The following is an 18,719-nucleotide window of genomic DNA, read 5'->3' as shown; positions in this document are numbered from 1 at the left end:
GCCCAAAGCCACAGGGCCAAGCAACCATGGACTGAAATCTCTGAAACCATGAGCCAAAATAAAACTTTTCTCCTTATAAGTTGTTTGTGTCAGGAATTTTGTCACAGTGACAGAAAACTGACTAACACGAAACGTGATTTGGTCATTGGGGTTGTTGCTTTGCAAATGGATTAATGTAGTTTTTTGGGGACCCCAGTTAGTTCCATAGAAAATGAATCAGCAAGACTGACTGGGAAGTAACTCAGTGGTAGAGCACTTGCCTAGCATGTGTAAGGCCATGGGTTCAATCCCCGGCACCACCCAAAAAAAAAAAAAAAAAAAAGCAAGGACTGATCCCTGAATCTCCCTGGCTTCCATACCATGTGATGTCTTCTGTATAATCTTCATAATCTCCCACCAAGGTGATGCCATCCCCCCCCCATGAAGGCGTCACTGGAGCTGTACAAAAGCTGGTACTACACTCTAAGACCTGCAAGAACTGTGAGCTAAATAAATTTCTTTATAAGAACCTAGCTTCAGGTATTTTTTTTATTGCAACATAAAAGGGCTTAATATAATGGGGTAGGAGAGGAACAGGTTACCAGGGACTTTTTTTTTTTTTTAACTGGGGATTGAACTCAGTATCACTCAACCACTGAACTACATCCCCAACCTTTTTTTATATTTAGAGACTGGAGATCAAACCTAGGGTCTCACACATATTAGGCAAGCAATCAACCATGGAGCTAATTCCTCAGCCCTTTTTATATATTTTTTTATTTTGTGACAAGGTCTCAAAATAAAGAGGACCTTGTCAGGACCAAAAAAAGAGAGAGACTGGGTTTCACTAAGTTACCAAGACGATGTGTGGCCTCAAACTAGCAACCTTCCCACTTCAGCTTCCAGAAATGCTGAAGTTACAGGCATGTGCCACTGTACCAGGCCTATTTTACTTTTTTTATTTTTAAAGATATTTTATTAGTTGGTGGTGGTCCTTTATTTATTTTTATTGGTGCTGAGAATCGAACCCAGTGCCTCACATATGCCAGGCAAGCGCTTTACTACTGAGCCACAACTTCAGCCCCGGGCCTATTTTAATGTTTTAAAATTTAAAAATAGATGTTGAAGACAGAAATTTATTTCAGAATCTGGCTCTGGTTTCTGTTCCTGATACATCTGACTCATCCAATAAATGTCTATTGAAGGAAAACCACAATGACCTACCTGTTTATACTCTATAGTATTATAATTTTTTTTAGAAGGAAAGAAACATAGCTAGTTGCCCATGATGGAGATAAATAGGAATTTGTATACATTAGTGGGAATGTAAAATGGTATAGCTGCTGTGGAAAATAGTTGCTGTGGAAAATAGTTTGGTGTCCCTCAAAAAGTTTAACATAGAATTATCATAAGACCTAGCAATGTTGTTCCTAAATATACACTCAAAATAATTGAAAAAATACTCAAACAAGTACTTGTTCAAAAATGATCACATTAAAATATGAATCTCACTGGATATTTGGTGATTCTAAGAAATTGTTGATTTGGAGGGACTAGGGGTAGAAAGTGGAGTGGGTCATTGTATTGTATTTATATTTAAAATTGGGGCTCTTGCTGGGGTTGTGTCTCAGCGGTAGAGTGTTCACCTAGCACGTGCAGGGCTCTGGGTTCAATCCTCAGCACCACATAAAAATAAAGAAATAAAGATGTTGTGTCTGCCAAAAACTGAAAAATAAATATTAAAAAATTCTCTCTCTTCTCTCTCTCTCTTTAAAAAAAATAAAATAAAATAAAGGTATTATGTCCAACTATAACCAAAACAAAAAAAAATATTTAAAAAATTGGGGTTCTTGTCTTTTAGAAACAAATGCTGGGGCTGGAGATGTGGCTCAAGCGGTAGCGCACTCGCCTGGCATGCGTGCGGCCCGGGTTCAATCCTCAGCACCACATACAAACAAAGATGTTGTGTCTGCTGAAAACTAAAAAAATAAATATTAAAAATTCATTCTCTCTCTCTCTCTCTCTAAAAAAAAAAGAAACAAATGCTGAAATACAGATGTAATAATAAAAACAAAGAATGATCACAGAAGCATTATTTATAGTGGACAAGAGGTGAAAACTACTCAAATGTTCATCTACAGATGAATGGACAAACATTATGTGATATACAGATGCAATGGAATATTATCCAGCCATGAAAAGAAATGAAATACTGATATAGGGTACAACTTGGATGAACCTAAAAAAATTATGCTAAATGAAGGGAAGCAGACATAAAAAGTTGTATTTTGGGGGTAGGGTACTGGACGATTTAACCCAGGACAATTTAACTCAGGTACCACTGAGCTACATCCCTAGCCCTGTTTTTTTTTTTTTTTTTTTTTTAGTTGTCAGTAAACCTTTTATTTATTTATTTATATGTGGTGCTAAGAATTGAACCCAGGGCCTCACACATGCTAGGCAAGTGATCGACCACTAAGCTACAACCCTAGCCCTCCCTAGCCCTTTTTATTTTTCTATTTATTTATTTATTTTGGTACCAGGGATGGAACCCAGAGGTGCTTAACCACTGAGTCACACCCTCATCCCTTTTTATTTTGTTATTTTTGAGACAGGGTCTCACTAAGTTGCTTAGCCTTGCTCAATTGCTGAGGCTGGCCTTGAATTTGAGATTCTCCTGTCTCAGCCTTCCAAGTAACTGGATTATAGATATGCGCCTCTGCGCTCGGCATTTTTTATGATTCCTTTTATAAGAAATATCCCAAATAGGCAGACCCCTAGAAACAGAAAGCGTAATAGTGTTTGCTAGAGGATCACAGTGGGAGTGGAGGGAAAGAGTGGTAATTACTTAATGTGTTTGAGATGATGAAAAACCTTGAAGCTAAAGAAAGGTATAGGAGGGGCTGGGGATGTGGCTCAGGCGGTAGCGCGCTGGCCTGGCATGCGTGCCGCCCGGGTTCGATCCTCGGCACCACATGCAAGCAAGGGTGTTGTGTCCGCTGAAAAAACTAAAGTAAATAAATAAATTCTCTCTCTCTCTCTCTCTTAAAAAAAAAAAGATGAATGTTTAAAAAAAAAAAAGAAAGGTATAGGTTGCATAATATTAATATTGTGGGTACACTCAATGCCACCTAATTATATGCTTTAAAATAGTTGGTTAATTTTTTTTCTGGTAATCTTAGGGATTGAACCCAGGGACCTTATGCATGCTAGGCACTGAGCTATACCCCTAGCCCCTAAAATAGTTAATTTTGTTATACAAATTTCACCTCAATTCTTTGTTGTTTTTGTTTTTGTATTGGAGATTGAACCCAGGGATGCTCTATCACTGAAATAAATCCCCATCCCTTTTTATTTTTATTTTTTATTTTGAAACAGATAGTATCTTGCTAAGTTGCTGAGGCTGGCCTTGAACTTTCAATCCTCCTGCCTCAACTACCAAGTCACTGGAATTATAGGCATGTACTCCAGAGTCCATCTGAATTTCACCTCAATTGAAACAAAAGCAAAACCAAAAACTTGGGGCTGGGGATGTGGCTCAAGCGGTAGCGCGCTCGCCTGGCATGCGTGCGGCCCGGGTTCGATTCTCAGCACCACATACAAACAAAGATGTTGTGTCCGCCAATAACTAAAAAATAAATATTAAAATTATCTGTCTCTTTAAAAAAAAAAAAAAACTTATGTCAGCCCTTGATTTAGCTGTTGTGGAGTTTTTTCGGTAGTTGTGGTTCATTCTCCAGACAACTGTCCCCAAATTGCTAAGACAAAAAATACAAACCTATAAAGGATACACTGGAATTCTCTATCCTATTTTTGTAACTTCTTTTAATCAATCTACAATTATTTCAAAAGAGAAGTTTAAAAGAAAAATGGTGTGATTGTGGCTGCTCTGTGCTTCCTACCTTCAGTTCAGACTGCCTACCCTCTTATAATCCTGGGACTCATCCCAGGCAATAGACCTGGCAATTGGCCCACTGAGGTTGGGCATCTGTCCTAGCCTGGAGGCTGGGCAGGAGTCTGCTCAGAGTATATTCTCACTTTCACTTTTGCTTTCCCTGAAATGACAGAGGAATCAGGAAGGAGGTGGTAACCAGCAGCTTTCTTTAGTCCCTTGGCTTTGCTGCCTGTTTGCTCTAGTTACAACCCCTGAGACCTGTGTGGTGCCACTTCCCACACAGAGACTATAGTTGTAAGCGCCAGGCCTGAAGATGAATATCCCAGAGCCTTCCATGTTGCTGGATGAGGAGATATACTCCCGGCAGCTGTGAGCCTTGAGGTGGATAGGGAGTGGGGTGGCCTTCAGACCTCTCTGATCTCTAGATGCCTGTCCTCCTACTTCCCATCCACAGGTATGTGCTGGGCCCACTTGCCATGCAGAGGATTCAGAAAGCCAAAGTCCTGCTATCTGGCCTGAAAGGCCTGGGGGCTGAGGTGGCCAAGAACCTGGTCCTGATGGGGATTGGCAGTCTCACTCTGCATGATCCCCATCCCACCTGCTGGTCTGACCTGGCTGCCCAGGTAAGGGTCCTGAGGGGCTCCAGGCTCTCAGACCAGGATGGGGACAGGACCCAAGGGAAATCTCTTTGCTCATTCTGCACTGGATCTCTCCTTAGGTTTTCCTTTCAGAGAACGACTTGGAAAAGAACAGGGCTGATGCCTCTCAAAAACACTTGGCTCAACTCAATGAAGCTGTCCAGGTCTTTGTCCATACAGGTGACATCACGGAGGACCTACTGCTGAACTTCCAGGTAACTTCTCCAGTCCCAGTTTCTAGGCCAGTTTCCAGCTCTACGCTCAACAGAAGGGAGGCCTTGGCAGTGGTTCTGGCCTGCTGATCATGGTGTTTATCCAGGTGGTAGTGCTAACTGCCTCAAAGTTGGAGGAACAGCTGAAGGTGGGCACCTTGTGCCACAAGCATGGAATCTGCTTTGTAGTGGCTGATACTCGGGGCCTTGTGGGGTGAGTGAGATTATCTGCCCAGCCTATATATCACAGCCAACAATTGGTCTCAGTGCTGTCCCCAATTCTAAGCTTGTTCCAGTGCCCCTCCACCCAACCTCAGGCCTGTCCCAGAACTTCCTGCAATTCTGGTCTTCAGTCCCACCCCTGTGGTTCTTCTAATCCAGACTCCAGACCTGCCTTAGTAACAAACAAAAACAAAAACAAAAAAATCTAGTTTCCAAACCTCTCCCAGCATTCCTAGTATCCCCTATCCTTAACTACAACCTGTGATCCTGGCCATTTACACTAGGCAGTTATTCTGTGACTTTGGTGAGGACTTCATTGTGCAGGACCCTACAGAGTCAGAGCCCCTGACAGCTGCTATCCAGCACATCTCCCAGGTGAGTACTGAGAAGTGGGTATTTACCTGCTGTCTAGGGAATTGTTGGTTGCCAAAGCCTGTGGAAAACAGGAATAGGCACACCTGAGACAAGCCACCTTCCACCCAGGGCTCTCCTGGCATTCTCACTCTGAGAAGAGAGGATAATAGAAACTCCTTCTGTGATGGGAACTTAGTAACTTTCTCAGGCATTGAGGGCATGGTTGAACTCAATGGCTGTTCTCCCCGGCCCATCCATGTACAAGGTAAGCCAACCCCATCCCACCCTGGGCTCAATGCCCAAGACCTCATTGATAGTAAATATAGTCTGGTCCTGGGGGATAGGTTTTCCTTTCACCTTTCCCAGGGTGCAATAAGGTCTGGGACACAGAAGTCAGGATGGGATATGGAAACTACCCAGGTTCAGGGATCATAATTTACTAGGTTAGATCTCTTTCAGAGGATGGGTCCTTGGAGATCGGGGACACAACAACTTTTTCCCGTTACTTGCATGGTGGGATTATTATTGAAGTCAAGAGATCCAAGACTGTGATACATGTAAGTTCAAGTGCATCTGAGATGGGAGTGTTCTGAAGTGTTCTAGACCTGACCCTAAACCAAGTATCCATTGCAGGAGCCCCTGAACATAGCCCTGCACCAGCCCCGGATGGTGGCTCAGAATCACCAGCAAGCCCATCGTGCCCACTGCCTACATCAGGCCTTCTGTGCACTGCACAAATTCCAGCAACTCCATGGCCGGCTGCCCCAACCCTGGGATCATGTGAGTGGTCCCACTATACCCCCTAGCCTTATTGGAGTTTCACTTGAGACCTCACCTCAGTGACAATTCACAGATTCAAGTTTGAACCCCAGAAACAATATCCCCACTTAAAAAAAAATTTAAAAAAGGAAGAAGAAGCTGGGTACAGTGACAGACAGTTAAAATCCCAGCTACTTAGGAGGCTGAGGCAGGAGGATTGCAAATTCAAGGTCAGGGCTCCCCTGGCATTCTCACTCTGAGAAAAGAGGACAATAGACTCTCCTTCTGTGATGGGGACTTGATAATTTAAGGAGACCCTATCTTAAAATAAAATATAAGAAGGACTAAGGATGTAGCTCAGTGGAGAGCATCCCTGAGTTTAATCTTAGTACCAAAGGGGGGAAAAAAAGGAGGAGATGAAAATCACTATCTTTAAACTAGAGGCTGAGTCCACAGAAGTGCCAGGCACACAGCCTGGGGACCCCTGCTGTGTCCTAATCCATCAGAACCAAGTTGGAAGCTCCACTCAAATTGGTAAAGCCTCTTGGGCCTTTCTCTGGTGCAGGGCATCCTCTGGTTATGCTGCCCAGGCTAGAAATAAGACTAGGCCTTCCCACTTAGGCTTCTGCTTCCTCTTCTGTAGAACAGGGTGATAGCTACCTAAAGGCTTTAGGTGTGGGGGTTTCCAAGTCAGGCTGGATTGCAATGCCCATAGATTTCCACCCCACAGGCTGATGCAGAGATTGTGGTAGGTCTGGCACAGGCCCTGGAACCCCTGAAGGGCCGAGAAGAAGAGCCACTGGATGAGGCCCTACTGCGGACAATTGCCCTGAGTAGTGCTGGTGACTTGAGTCCCATGGCAGCCATTCTGGGAGCAGTGGCTGCCCAGGAAGTCCTGAAGGTGGGCACAGTCACAGGCAGGGATGAGGAAGGAGACGGGGAGGTATGTGGGTCAGTGAAACACCCAGTTACCAGACCATGGCCCTGGAGGCTTCACCAATCTAGGTACAGCCTTCAACTGTAATCTGAGGGGGTTAGAAGTTGGCAGAAACCCTTGGTGTAAAGTGCTGTCCCCTAGGCAATCTCCAGGAAGTTCATGCCCCTGGACCAGTGGCTATACTTTGACGCCCTTGATTGCCTTCCAGAAGATTCTCTTCCCAATCCTGAGGATTGTGCTCCGGTGAGTTCCTGGGGTAGGGGTGCAAACCTTGTTCAAAATCATGGCTAGGGAAGAAATGTGAAGAATGGATCTTAGGTCCTGATTCAGTGAAAGAAGGAGATGCAGCATAAGCCAGCAGCCATCACTGACCCCAGTCTGTGTCCTCCAGAGAGGCTGCCGTTATGATGGGCAAATCGCAGTGTTTGGGGCTGGTTTTCAGAAGAAACTGAGCCTCCAGCACTACTTCTTGGTGAGCTGTGGAATGGGGGTGGGAGTGTCTTTGGGAGGCCAGGTCAGGCCCTTAGGCTAAAGTTGCTTCTACCTGCAGGTGGGCACTGGTGCCATTGGCTGTGAGCTGCTCAAAGACTTTGCTCTAGTGGGCCTAGGAGCAGGAGGCTGTGGTGGTGTGACTATTGCTGACATGGACCATGTAGAGCGCTCCAATCTCAGCCGTCAGTTTCTCTTCAGGACCCACGATGTTGGAGTAAGTGCTGGCCCCTCCCACACTCGTGTCCCAGACTGCCCTCTCATAATATCCCATACCCAACATCTTCTTCCCTTCTTCCCAGAGGCCCAAGGCAGAGGTGGCTGCTGAAGCTGCTCAAAAACTGAACCCAGACTTACGGGTAACTCCACTCATTCGGTCACTAGATCCCACCACAGAGCACATCTTTGGGGACAACTTCTTCTCCAATGTAGATGGTGTGGTTGCTGCTCTGGACAGTTTTCCAGCTCGTGAGTGCCTCATTTGGAGCTCAGCCCCTTGCCCAGGCAGGTCAGCCTCATTCCTGACCCTTTGCTCCCTTGTCAGGGCACTATGTGGCTGCTCGCTGTACCCACTATCTGAAGCCACTGTTGGAGGCAGGTACACAGGGCACCTGGGGCAGTGCTTCAGTGTTTATACCACATTTAACTGAGGTCTACAATGGCCCTGTCTCAGCTTCAGCTTCTGAGGATGCCCCCCACCCTGTCTGTACTGGGCGATACTTCCCAAGCACAGCTGAGCACTCCCTGCAGGTGAGCACACCTCACTCCACTAAGCTCAGCTCTCAACTGCATATATGTTCTTTATCTGACACTTTATTGTCCTTCCCTCCACCACAGTGGGCCCGGAATGAATTTGAAGCACTCTTTCAACTATCTGCAAAGACTATCAACCTACAGTAAGGCCACACAGCGAGGTGGAAGAAGGTTTAGGGCTCCAAGCACAGGGCTCAGCTTCAAACTTCCTCCTTTCTCCACAGGGCACGTACTTCCCTGGCAGACATGGATAGGCAACAGATACTGACTTTACTACGGCTGGGTGTCCTAGGACAGCGCCCACAGATCTGGCAAGACTGCGTGGTGTGGGCCCTTGGCCAATGGCAATTCTGCTTCCATTATGGCATCACACAGCTACTGAAACACTTCCCACCTGATAAAGTAGGTGGCAAGGGGTTGGGTGGTCGAGGGTTCATGGGCACCAGACTCAGCCCAATAGCCTATCTTTTTCTAGGTGCTTGAGGATGGAACTCCATTCTGGTCAAGTCCCAAACAGTGTCCCCAGCCCTTGGAATTTGATGCCAACCAGGTGAGTGGGAATCCTTGGGGAGCCTTGAGATAGAGATATGGCCCTCAGAGCAGAGGAAGTCATCTCTGCATTCTGTAGAAATGCAGATTCTGATGGCCATGTTTGTGTATTTTTGGGTATCTATATGTGTGGCAAGCAGGTGCTCAAACAGATTCACAAATGGACAATGAACCACCTGTATTTACCCATACATGCTCACTCACAGCCATGTCTCTGCTGCTACTCTTGGTCTTGCTGCAGGATATGCACCTCCTCTATGTGCTGGCAGCTGCCAACCTATATGCTCAGATGCACGGGATTCCTGGCTCATCAGATCAAACTGCACTCAGGGAGCTGCTGAAGTTACCACAGCCTGATCCCCAGCACCTGTCCCTCATCTTCACTAATAACCTAGAGCTGACTTGGGCTTCTGCTGAGTTTGGTGAGACCCTTGGCCCTGGCCCCCATACTGTCATTAAAAGGCTTGACCCTGACTTTAGCCTATCCTAGAGAAGCAAGATAGGGCTTGAGAGCCCTATAGCCAACTTAGTACATCTCAAGCCCTCTTTCCTTTTCTTTTTTATTTAAAGAGAGAGTGAGAGAGAGAGAGAGAGAGAATTTTTTAATATTTATTTTTTAGTTCTCTGCGGACACAACATCTTTGTTGGTATGTGGTGCTGAGGATCGAACCCGGGCCGCACGCATGCCAGGCGAGCGCACTACCGCTTGAGCCACATCCCCAGCCCTCAAGCCCTCTTTCCATGCTCTCCTCTAGGCTTAGCCACATTCTCTAGCCCCTCGGTAGATCCTTTCCCTGCTGCCTACTCCATATCCCAATTCTTTTTTTTACACTGAGACTCTTTAAACCCAGCCTCAGCAACTTATCGAGGCCCTATGCAACTTAGTGAGGCCCTATGCAACTTAGTGAGACCTTGCTTCAAAATAAAAAATAAAAGGGCTCATAGGTTAAGTGCCCTTGGGTTCCATCCCTGGTATCCCCCCATGCCCCCCCCTCGAAAAAAAGAGTGTAGTAACTGGCAGACTTAGCAAAAACCAAGAATAGGCACTAGACTCCAGGAAGAGTGTAGGAGACAGGGGCTAAGGACTACCCCAACATCCCCTCCCCTCATAGGCCCTGAGATGTTGAAGAAACTGCAAGAAGCTCTGGAAGTCTGGGGCAAGTTTCCTCCCCTGAAGCCTCTGATGTTTGAGAAGGTGGGATCTTAAGTTGGTGTAAGGTATTGGGCTAGGGAAGTTGTGGGCGAAGGTGAGGAACAGAGGGTTGATTGAGAATCCCTGAGTTCTCTTCCAGTAGGTACCTGGAAGCAGCTCACCTTCCTTGAACCTCAGCCTCACTGTGTGACAAGGGGGAGATGGTGAGCTCCTTCCTACCTACAAAACTGTGTAAAGACCTCCTGGGCCTCACTTCACACACCTGTAGTCCCAGCAACTCAAGAAGCTGAGGCAGGGATCATAAGTTTGAGGCCAGCCTGGGCAATTTAGAGAAACCCTGTCTTAATGTAAAGTAAAAAGGGCTGGGAATATAGCTCGGAATAAAGCACTTCTGGGTACTCCACAGTACTACAAAAAAATAAAACTGTGCATCTACAGTGGCACACAGTTGACCAAGGGAATGGGCACATTTTAGTATTAATGCTACTGTGATTTGGGCCTCACAGGATGACAGCAACTTTCACATGGACTTTGTGACAGCCGCAGCCAGCCTTCGATCTCAAAACTATGGGATCATACCAGTCAACTGTTCTCAGGTAACCCGACCCCTTAGGGCTCAGTCCTGGAAGTAGAGGCTAAACTTTAGCTCTACAGCTTATTTTCTAACCAAATCTCCTGTCCTTAACAGAGCAAACGAATTGTGGGCCAGATTATACCAGCCATTGCCACCACTACAGCAGCTGTGGCAGGTCTGGTGGGCCTGGAATTGTATAAGGTAGTGTATGGGGCACGGCCCCTTAGTGCCTTTCGTCATAGCTATCTGCACCTGGCTGAAAACAACTTCATGCGTTGGGTGCCTTCTGCTCCAGCTACCCAGATGGTGAGCCCTTGATATCTTACCCTTACCCCTGCTAATTTTGGGCTTTCCTGCATCTTCCCAAACAGGCCCTACTCTAGCTGTGGCCTCACTCCAGAACCCAGACTGTGGAGGAGTTCTCAAGACTCCCTCCAGCCCCCTTCCTGCTATGAGGCCAGGCTGAGACCTGTCAGACACAGGAAGCAGCCATCAGCCTTTCCTCCCACCCCACTCCAATCCAGGGTCTGGGGGGGGTGGTGCAGCTTTAACTCATTAGTGGAGCCAGACATCCTCCCAACCTCCTCCTTCCCAGAAGTTTTCCTGAGGGGGTAGATAGTGGGGAGGGGGAATTTGTAGGTAAGGGGAATCATGGCCCCACCCCTAGAAAGATGTAGGGCCCTGGCCTGCCCCCTCCAAGGTGAATTAAAGGGCACTAGATTTGCCACTAGCAATGTGGAACAACAGCCCTGTGTGTGTGATTGTCACAGATGTGAGTGCACCAGAGTCTGGGCTTCCCTGGTGTGTAGGTGTGAAGGGAGAAAGCTTGCACATCTGTGAGCCAGATGGGAATGCAAGGCTCTCCTCGATGTGGACATGCATGGATGTGTATGTGGGTATACATGTGGGTGTTCCTGGGCTTGTGTGCATATGTTCCTGTGAGTGCAGGACAGGGACTATCTCCAAATTGTGTGCCCAGACTTTGTAGTAGTGGTATTTCCTTGGGGCATAAGAAAGAGGATAGAGGGAATGCTGTTGTCAGGGGAGAAGCCAAAGGTCAAAGGTCACTGACAAAGGCCCTAGCCTTTGCCAAGCAGCCCTAGGGTCCCTCTGGACACAACACGTAGAGCCCTTTAGTGAGACACCCCACCTCTAACCAGCACACAGGCTGCTTTGTCTGTGGAATGGAGGAAGAGTCTCTAACCTAGTCTCATCTTGACCCCAGTATGTTTTCTTAGGGGCTGGCAAGGTCCCCCATCCTAGACTCTGGCTGTCCGCCACTCTTCTGTCCTCAACTCTAGACATCAGAAACTCAACTGGACAGGAACAGGAGGCTTCTATAGACTGTGTCTCTGCTGGGATCTCTGGGCCAGTAGGGCTCCAGTAGTCACTGTACTATGTACTCCTGTGTGCCTAAAACTAGTCAAAGGCTCTAAAAGTAAGGATGAGGGAATAGGATGTATCCTCCCGCTCCTAGCCTTGCATTTGAGGAACAAGCAGCTTTATCAGAGACTCCAGTAGCCTAGCTCTGGCTTCCTCAGGAAGCACCACCCCCTTAGTCCCCCTCCAACAACTGGCCTGTATGATGGATCAGTCTGTTTCCCTGTGTGGGCCCCATAGCCCCATTTCCTGTGCTGGCCTCAGCCTGGGCAGGGAGGGGGCTGAGACTCTGGGCCCAGATCCCACCCTCTGCCCCCCCTCACTTCCTGCTTCTAGTCTAGCTCCTCCCCTAGAAAAGGCTGCTAGTAACTGGGACAGGGGTTATCCATTTATGTGAAAACTCTCACTCATCCTCACCCCCACCCCCTAGTTCAATTGCCTGAAGTGGACTTCTTGGGACCGCCTGAAGGTGCCTGCTGGACAGCCTGAGAGGACACTGGAGTCACTGCTGGCCCATCTCCAGGTGTGCCCTGACCCCACCCTGCCCCCAAGTCCAACCCAGCCTGGCCCAGTGGGTATCTGACCTGTATCTGTCTAGGAACAATATGGACTAAGGGTAAGGATGCTTCTGTATGACCAAGCCCTGCTCTATTCGGCACGATGGTCATCTCAAAAGCAGGCCCAGCGCCTGTCCCTCAGGTGAGCCCACAGCCAGCTCTAGCTAGGCCCTGCCTGCCCCTGGAGGTTGAGGATGGGGTACACACAGCCTTTCTTTTTCCTAACCCCATTCTAGGCCCCTCACACCTTCCTGAAGCATTCTTTCACCAAATGGGGCAAGCAAATGGACTGGGGGCAGGGCGAGAGCCTAAGGAGGGGCCTTTGGGAGCTCTCTTAGCCAGCTCCACCAGCCCCCAACCCTTTCTGCTCAGCTGCCCTTTCACAGCCCACTCCCAGGGGACCTACAGCTTCCTGCCTCTTGCCCGCCCACCAGCTGCTCCTAAAATAGTTTCAGATGTTTCCTGTCTTGAGCTGCTCCTGCTTGTGGTCTGGGCTCCTGAAGGCTCTGTAGCACCCTCTAGTCCATGCCAAGTTATCCTCTGTCTACCTCAGCTCACCTACCCAATCTCCACTAACCTGCTTCCCCCCCCACACACACCAGGGTGACAGAACTGGTTCAGCAGGTGACCGGCCAGGTGCCTGAACCTGGACTTCAGGTACTAGTACTGGAGCTGAGCTGTGAGGGTGAGGAAGAAGAAATGGCCTTCCCACCTCTGCACTATGAATTGTAACAAGGCAGCCACTGCCCTACCACTTGGCTCTATGGAGATCTGCCCAAAAGCGCTGCATCTTGAGCCTACAGCAGACACACAATAAATGCTTGTTGAAGGAAGGCATAGTGGAAAACATGGATGACAGAACACAGGGCAATAAATCACATGGGCAAGTGACACGGGCAAGACAACACTCTGGAGAGTGAGGAAAAGGCTTTAGATTTGCCTCCATGGACTGTGCCTCACAAGGCTGGGACCACCTCCTCAAGCCTCAGGGGTATGGAACCAACAGTCTAGAAAAAGGCCTTTATTGTCCCAGGCTAGAAGGCAGGGTCAGAGATAACTGACATCATTGTAAATGATGGGCTGGCGACTGCGGCAGCTCATGAGGGCTGCAAAGCGTGATAGGTCCGCAGGCAGTTCAGATTCTGCGCGAGGTGGGCATGACAGCCGCTTTCCTGCCATAGCTGCCCTACGAGCCCTGGACAGCCTGCGCCGCAACTGCTCAGAGAGACCAAGCAGAAATTGCGGGGGTCGAGCTCGGGCACGGGGTATGCCTCCATCACCCCCCTCACTTGCTGCTTCAGGCAGTTCCATCCAGTTGTGAACTAAGTCAGCAAAACAGTTGTCCCCCAGCACCAGGGGCTGGCGACTACGTCCCCTGTTCAGCAGGGCTGCTGTCCAGTCCTCTGCTTCCAATCCCTGCCAGTGCTCCAGGCAGGCATCTGGAGTAGACTTGGGCCGTGGACGGTGGTGGGCAGGTGGTATGCTGGCTACAGATGCCCTGTTAAGCAGGGGGAGATCACTGACTGAGAGGCGCTGGGTATGAGGGAGCCGTGCTGGGAGTGCAGGGCGCGCGAGTACAGAAAGCTCTTCCTCTCGCCATGTGCTGCCTGACACTTCTGAGAAGCCAGAGTCCCAGTCTAGGGCATGCTCCCTTGGGCCCCTCAAGGCTGCACCCCTATCTTCTGCCACCAAGGCTTCCTCCTCCTCTTCCTCTTCCACACAGCAGACAGAATCCTCTTCCAAGGCATCTGAAACCCTAAGTTGATGGCCAGACTGCACACCAGGATCAGTTTTAGGGGGTGGCTGCAAGGGGCCAGGCATAGGGGATGAGCCTGTATCCCGACCGCACAACTGAAGGGGAAGAAAGGGTACAAGTCATAGGGGTATCATTTGTCACCCCTGCCTGCCTGGCCAGGCCAGCCATGAAAATAGAGCATCCAAGAGAGCTTGATAGGTGTGCTGGCCTGGGCAACAAGGCAGAAAGTGAGCACAGGGCTGGCATGGGGGCACAGAAACACGAAGCTCGTGTGGCTTCCATTGCAGACCTGGTGGCAGTCTGGCAGGCTGCAGCACGCAGAGCTGGGCAAGTCGGCACCCGCCACTGGGGCGGGCCGGCAGGGTTGTGGGCCTGCATCGGGAAGTAAGTCCTGCCCAGGGTCTGGAGGGGAGGCATCCCGTGCCTTTTGGATGATGCATATCCCCAAAGCGTCTTTCAAAGAAAGACTTGGTGCTTTCTAAGTTAGGGGTGGAGGAACAAGGTACAGGTCAGAGGTAGGGGGCGTCCACAGCAACGCTGGAACCTCTTTAGATCCTTGGCGCCTCTGCCCCACCTCAAAAGAAGTCCTCCTCACTATCCTCCTCCCCCGCTGCCCAGCGGCACAGCCAGCGGGGCGGCTGTTACCTGATGCCCAGAACAGCTCTCAACTGTCCAGAAACTCAAGGCGGGCCATCTGGGCCAGCTACACTGCACCGCCCCGCCCCGCCCCCATCCCGCCTGGATGGGCACTCGAACGACCCCGCACCCGTTTGTTTTCCTGGCAGGGCAGCAGCTGGGCACCCCACATAGGTCCTCACGACCACGCCCACTCCCAAGCCTCACCAGTTCCCAGCGGAGCTGGCTCAGGAAGCTGTCAAGTCGAGCGCTGTGCATGTTGGTGCCGGAGCTCCCGCCAGCCCTGCCAATTCCTCCTCGACTCCGGGCAGGAGCGACGCGGAGAAGGCTCGGGTGGCCAGCCAGCGGCGCCCTCGCCCTGCGCCTTGCTAAGAGAATCCTCACACTGCTGAACTCCCGCCGCCGCCGCCGCCGCCCCAACATCTGGCAGCCACGCCCCGCCCCCGGCGCCGCAGCCAATGGGGGCGGGGCGAAGTTGAAACGGCCCCGCCCCCGAAGCCTGGCGGGATGAGTGAATTGGGCGTCCCGTTTCTGCACTAGCTCTGCGGGGAGGGGAGAGGCTGTAATTGGAAACTGGACGGTGCCCATTCCGCGACCCCTGATGCCTTGGAAGGTTTAGCTAACCCTGTGTTCGTTGCGTAACGAAGTACAGGTCCCTTCCCCAGGGTGGTCTCCCCTTCCCCATATGTTCCCTCGTGAAATAGCAGTCCCTCCCACCAGGGCCTCGTGGGGCGACCACATGTGAGCAGAGGGCCAGATCCTGTACTCGACAATGTTGTGGCCCATTAGGGGTATGACCTGTTCCTTAGGCTGGCCTCGACAATCCCTGGAAATGACAGGAGCGAGGTTCGGCCCCACTGAGTACTCAGGGATTGCAGGACTTCATAGCAGCGTAAAGAACCAGGCTTCAGAAATCCCACCCGAGTGCGGTCCCGCTTTGTGTTGTGCTAGGTTTGATCGCCCTCTAGTGGGGAGCGCGCGCCTAGCTTCAGTTCAGAAGCGACTTCGGACCATCCGCAAGCCCTGTGACTGTCACCGTGTAAAGACTGAGGGAGACAGCGACGATCTTCTTTAGCGAGAATGATCAGAACCTGTCCGCTGAGATTACTCCATAATCACAGGCTAGGTTCAAGGGTATAGTGTAACAGGAAACCGACTGTACCTTTCAGCAGACAGGAAAATATGGGGCAATGGAGTAGTTTGAAGAAGAGGTCTCTCAGAGCAAGTGACATCAGGGTGCAACCTTAGTCATTGTGAGGAGGTCAAGAAGACAGGCATTCTAGCCGGTAGGGGTGGCATTCTTCTCCAGTCCTGACTACTTGGGATGCTGAGGCAAAAGGGTGGCAAGTTGGAGGCCAGCCTGGGCAACTTAGTGAGATCGTATCTCAAAATAAGATTTTAAAAAGAGCTGAGGATATAGCTCAGTAATAGAGGGAGAACAAGTTCTTTTGTAGTGAATGACCTGGACTGGTTCCTGTTTGATAATATCAGCTGCTTTGAGAGAACAACTCTGTAATAAGAGTGGAGGCTCCTGCCTTTATCAAGGCAAGAAAGGTGAAGTCTTGGGCTGGTGCACAGCAGGTAGATAGAAGAGGACCGCTTTAGGGTATGTTTTGAAGCTAAAATTAAGCCTCTTTTTTTTTTTTTTTTTGCACTGGGGATTGAACCCAGGGTACTGAGTTACATCCACAGTCCTTTTCATTTTTCACTTTAAGGCAAGATCTTGTTAAGTTCAAGCTGGCCTGGAATTAGCAGTCCTCCTGCCTCCTGCCTCAACCTACCAAATAGCTGGGATTACAGTTGTGCACCACTGTGCCCAGTCTCCAGTGGCGCAGTAGGTCTGAACGAGACTTGGGACATGAATGTAGACAGAGATGGTAAACAGTGAGGACTATGCCCTGGAACAACCCACTGGATAGAGGTAGGGGAGATGAAACAGAACCAGCAAAGGAGCTGAGCAAGAATAGTTGGGATGTGGGAGAAACCTGAAAGAATATGGAGATTTAGGATCCAAAGGGAGCAAACATCAAACTCTGGAGAATGTGAGGATGGAGAACAAACTGCTGGCTACAGAGCTGAGTATTGTGGCATGTGCCTATAGTCCCAGTTACTCAGGAAGCTGAGGCAGGAGGATCAGATAACTTAAGCCCAGAAATTCAAGTACAGGCATGTGCCACCACACCCAGCATGAAGAAAACTGTTTTTAAAAACTAGCATAGAAGTTCATAACCCACTTGAATCAATCTGTGAAATATGGTATATTAAGAACTATGTAATGTTTTGAACAACCAACAATAAAATAAAAAAAAAATAATTAAAAAAAAAACAACAACAAAAAAAACTAGCATAGAAAGGGGCTGGGATTGTGGCTCAGTGGTAGAGCTCTTGCCTAGGATGTGTGAAACACTGGGTTCCATCCTCAGCACCACATAAAAAAATAAACAAAAACTAGCATAGAATGTAAATATGGTAAATGGGAAAATTTCAAAGATAGAGTTCTGTAGATACTCATCCAACTGACAGTAAGATCAATATATAGGATATCCTGACCAGACACAGTGGTGCATGCCTGTAATCCCAGCAACTCAGGAGGCTGAGGAAGGAGGGTTGCAAGTTTGAGACCAGCCTCAGCAATTTAGTAAGGCCTTAAGTAACTTAGAAAGACCCTGTCTCGGGTTGGGATTGTGGCTCAGCGGTAGAGCACTCCCCTATCACGGGCGGGACCCGGGGTTCGATCCTCAGCACCACATAAAATAATAATAATAAAGGCATTGTGTTGTGTCCATCTACACCTAAAAAAAAAAATTTAAAAAAAAGGAAGACCCTGTCTCAAAATAAAAATTTAAAAGGTCTGGGGATGCAGCTCAATAGTAAAGTGCCATTGGGCTCAATCCCTAGTACCAAAATTAATTAATTAGTTAATTATTTTTTAAAAAAAATATAGCATGCCAGGTGCAGTGGTGCATGCCTATAATCCCAGCCATTCGGGAGGCTGAGGCAGGAGGACCATGAGTTCAGAGCCAGCCTCAGCAAAAGCAAGGTGCTAAGCAACTCAGTGAGTCCTGTCTCTAAATAAAATTCAAAATAGGGCTGGGATGTGGCTCAGTGGTTGAGTGCTCCTGAGTTCAATCCCTAGTACCAAAATAAATAAATAAATAAATAAAATTTTTAAAAATATAGTACATCCTTAGCCATTCCAATCCAGGAAGCTACCTTGTGTCCCCTCCAGTTGATATTCCCATAGGTAACTACTACTTTTCTATCTACAATCAAGGATTTCTGGGGGCTGGGGATGTGGCTCAAGTGGTAGCGCGCTCGCCTGGCATGCGTGCGGCCGGGGTTCGATCCTCAGCACCACATACCAACAAAGATGTTGTGTCTGCCGAGAACTAAAAAAAAATAAATAAATATTAAAAATTCTCTCTCTCTCTCACTCTCTCTCCTCTCTCACTCTCTCTTAAAAAAAAAAAATCAAGGATTTCTTTTGCTTGTTGAACATAGACAACTATTGAGAGATTCTGTGGATGACTGAACTGAGATTTTTGAAGACATTTTAATGATGTGTGGGGGGGAGTTTGTGGGGTAAATAGATTTGGGTTCAGTTTTCCTGAATGCTGTGCTTTCTCTGTCTCCAAGAACAGCGTGGCCAGTTTCACCACCTGTATCACATCCTCTTAGGGTTATGATAATGAATGGGGGAATTCACTGGGAAACAGTGGAAAATGGTATTTTCCAGGCCTCTGGAGGCCTGCCAGGGAACTAGAGCTCAGTCACCAGAGATGGGTGGGGTTGGAGTCCTGAAGGCCTGCTTGCATGACTGTGTTTGAGCAACTGACCTGGCAACGGGGTGGGCCTGACAAACAGTCTCCTCTGTCA

General features: G+C 48.7%; 2 protein-coding genes across 3 annotated transcripts; one reads left to right on the top strand and one right to left on the bottom strand.

The window, feature by feature from the left end:
* The first annotated feature begins 4,061 nt into the window (after nucleotides 1-4,061).
* On the top strand, nucleotides 4,062-13,430 carry UBA7 (ubiquitin like modifier activating enzyme 7). Its single transcript, XM_081301863.1, has 24 exons — nucleotides 4,062-4,243; nucleotides 4,329-4,497; nucleotides 4,593-4,727; nucleotides 4,832-4,938; nucleotides 5,231-5,321; nucleotides 5,430-5,565; nucleotides 5,760-5,857; nucleotides 5,934-6,080; nucleotides 6,790-6,960; nucleotides 7,138-7,239; nucleotides 7,388-7,468; nucleotides 7,547-7,702; nucleotides 7,788-7,953; nucleotides 8,030-8,235; nucleotides 8,323-8,381; nucleotides 8,463-8,640; nucleotides 8,714-8,788; nucleotides 9,029-9,209; nucleotides 9,900-9,982; nucleotides 10,447-10,536; nucleotides 10,629-10,820; nucleotides 12,325-12,417; nucleotides 12,493-12,593; nucleotides 13,054-13,430. The coding sequence occupies exons 1-24, from the start codon at nucleotides 4,188-4,190 to the stop codon at nucleotides 13,181-13,183; spliced, it is 3,003 nt and encodes a 1,000-aa protein (XP_081157989.1). The 5' UTR covers nucleotides 4,062-4,187; the 3' UTR covers nucleotides 13,184-13,430.
* A 27-nt stretch (nucleotides 13,431-13,457) lies between these two features.
* INKA1 (inka box actin regulator 1) lies at nucleotides 13,458-15,292 on the bottom strand. Of its 2 annotated transcripts, XM_081301865.1 has the most exons (3): nucleotides 15,051-15,292; nucleotides 14,497-14,685; nucleotides 13,458-14,302 (listed from the first exon to the last, which is right to left on the bottom strand). In XM_081301865.1, exons 1-3 carry the CDS (start codon nucleotides 15,264-15,266, stop codon nucleotides 13,499-13,501), a joined length of 1,209 nt encoding a protein of 402 aa, XP_081157991.1. In that variant the 5' UTR covers nucleotides 15,267-15,292; the 3' UTR covers nucleotides 13,458-13,498. The 2 variants fall into 2 exon arrangements, with proteins under 2 accessions (XP_081157991.1, XP_081157990.1); XM_081301864.1 differs by lacking the exon at nucleotides 14,497-14,685 and having other exon boundaries at nucleotides 15,051-15,291.
* Between the last annotated feature and the right edge of the window lie 3,427 nt (nucleotides 15,293-18,719).

The sequence above is a fragment of the Spermophilus citellus genome (assembly GCF_964194105.1).
Source record: "Spermophilus citellus genome assembly, chromosome: 7".
NCBI lineage: Eukaryota > Metazoa > Chordata > Mammalia > Rodentia > Sciuridae > Spermophilus > Spermophilus citellus.
The sequence above is the reverse complement of the archived record's forward strand: the minus strand, read 5'-3'. Positions and strand labels throughout refer to the sequence as shown.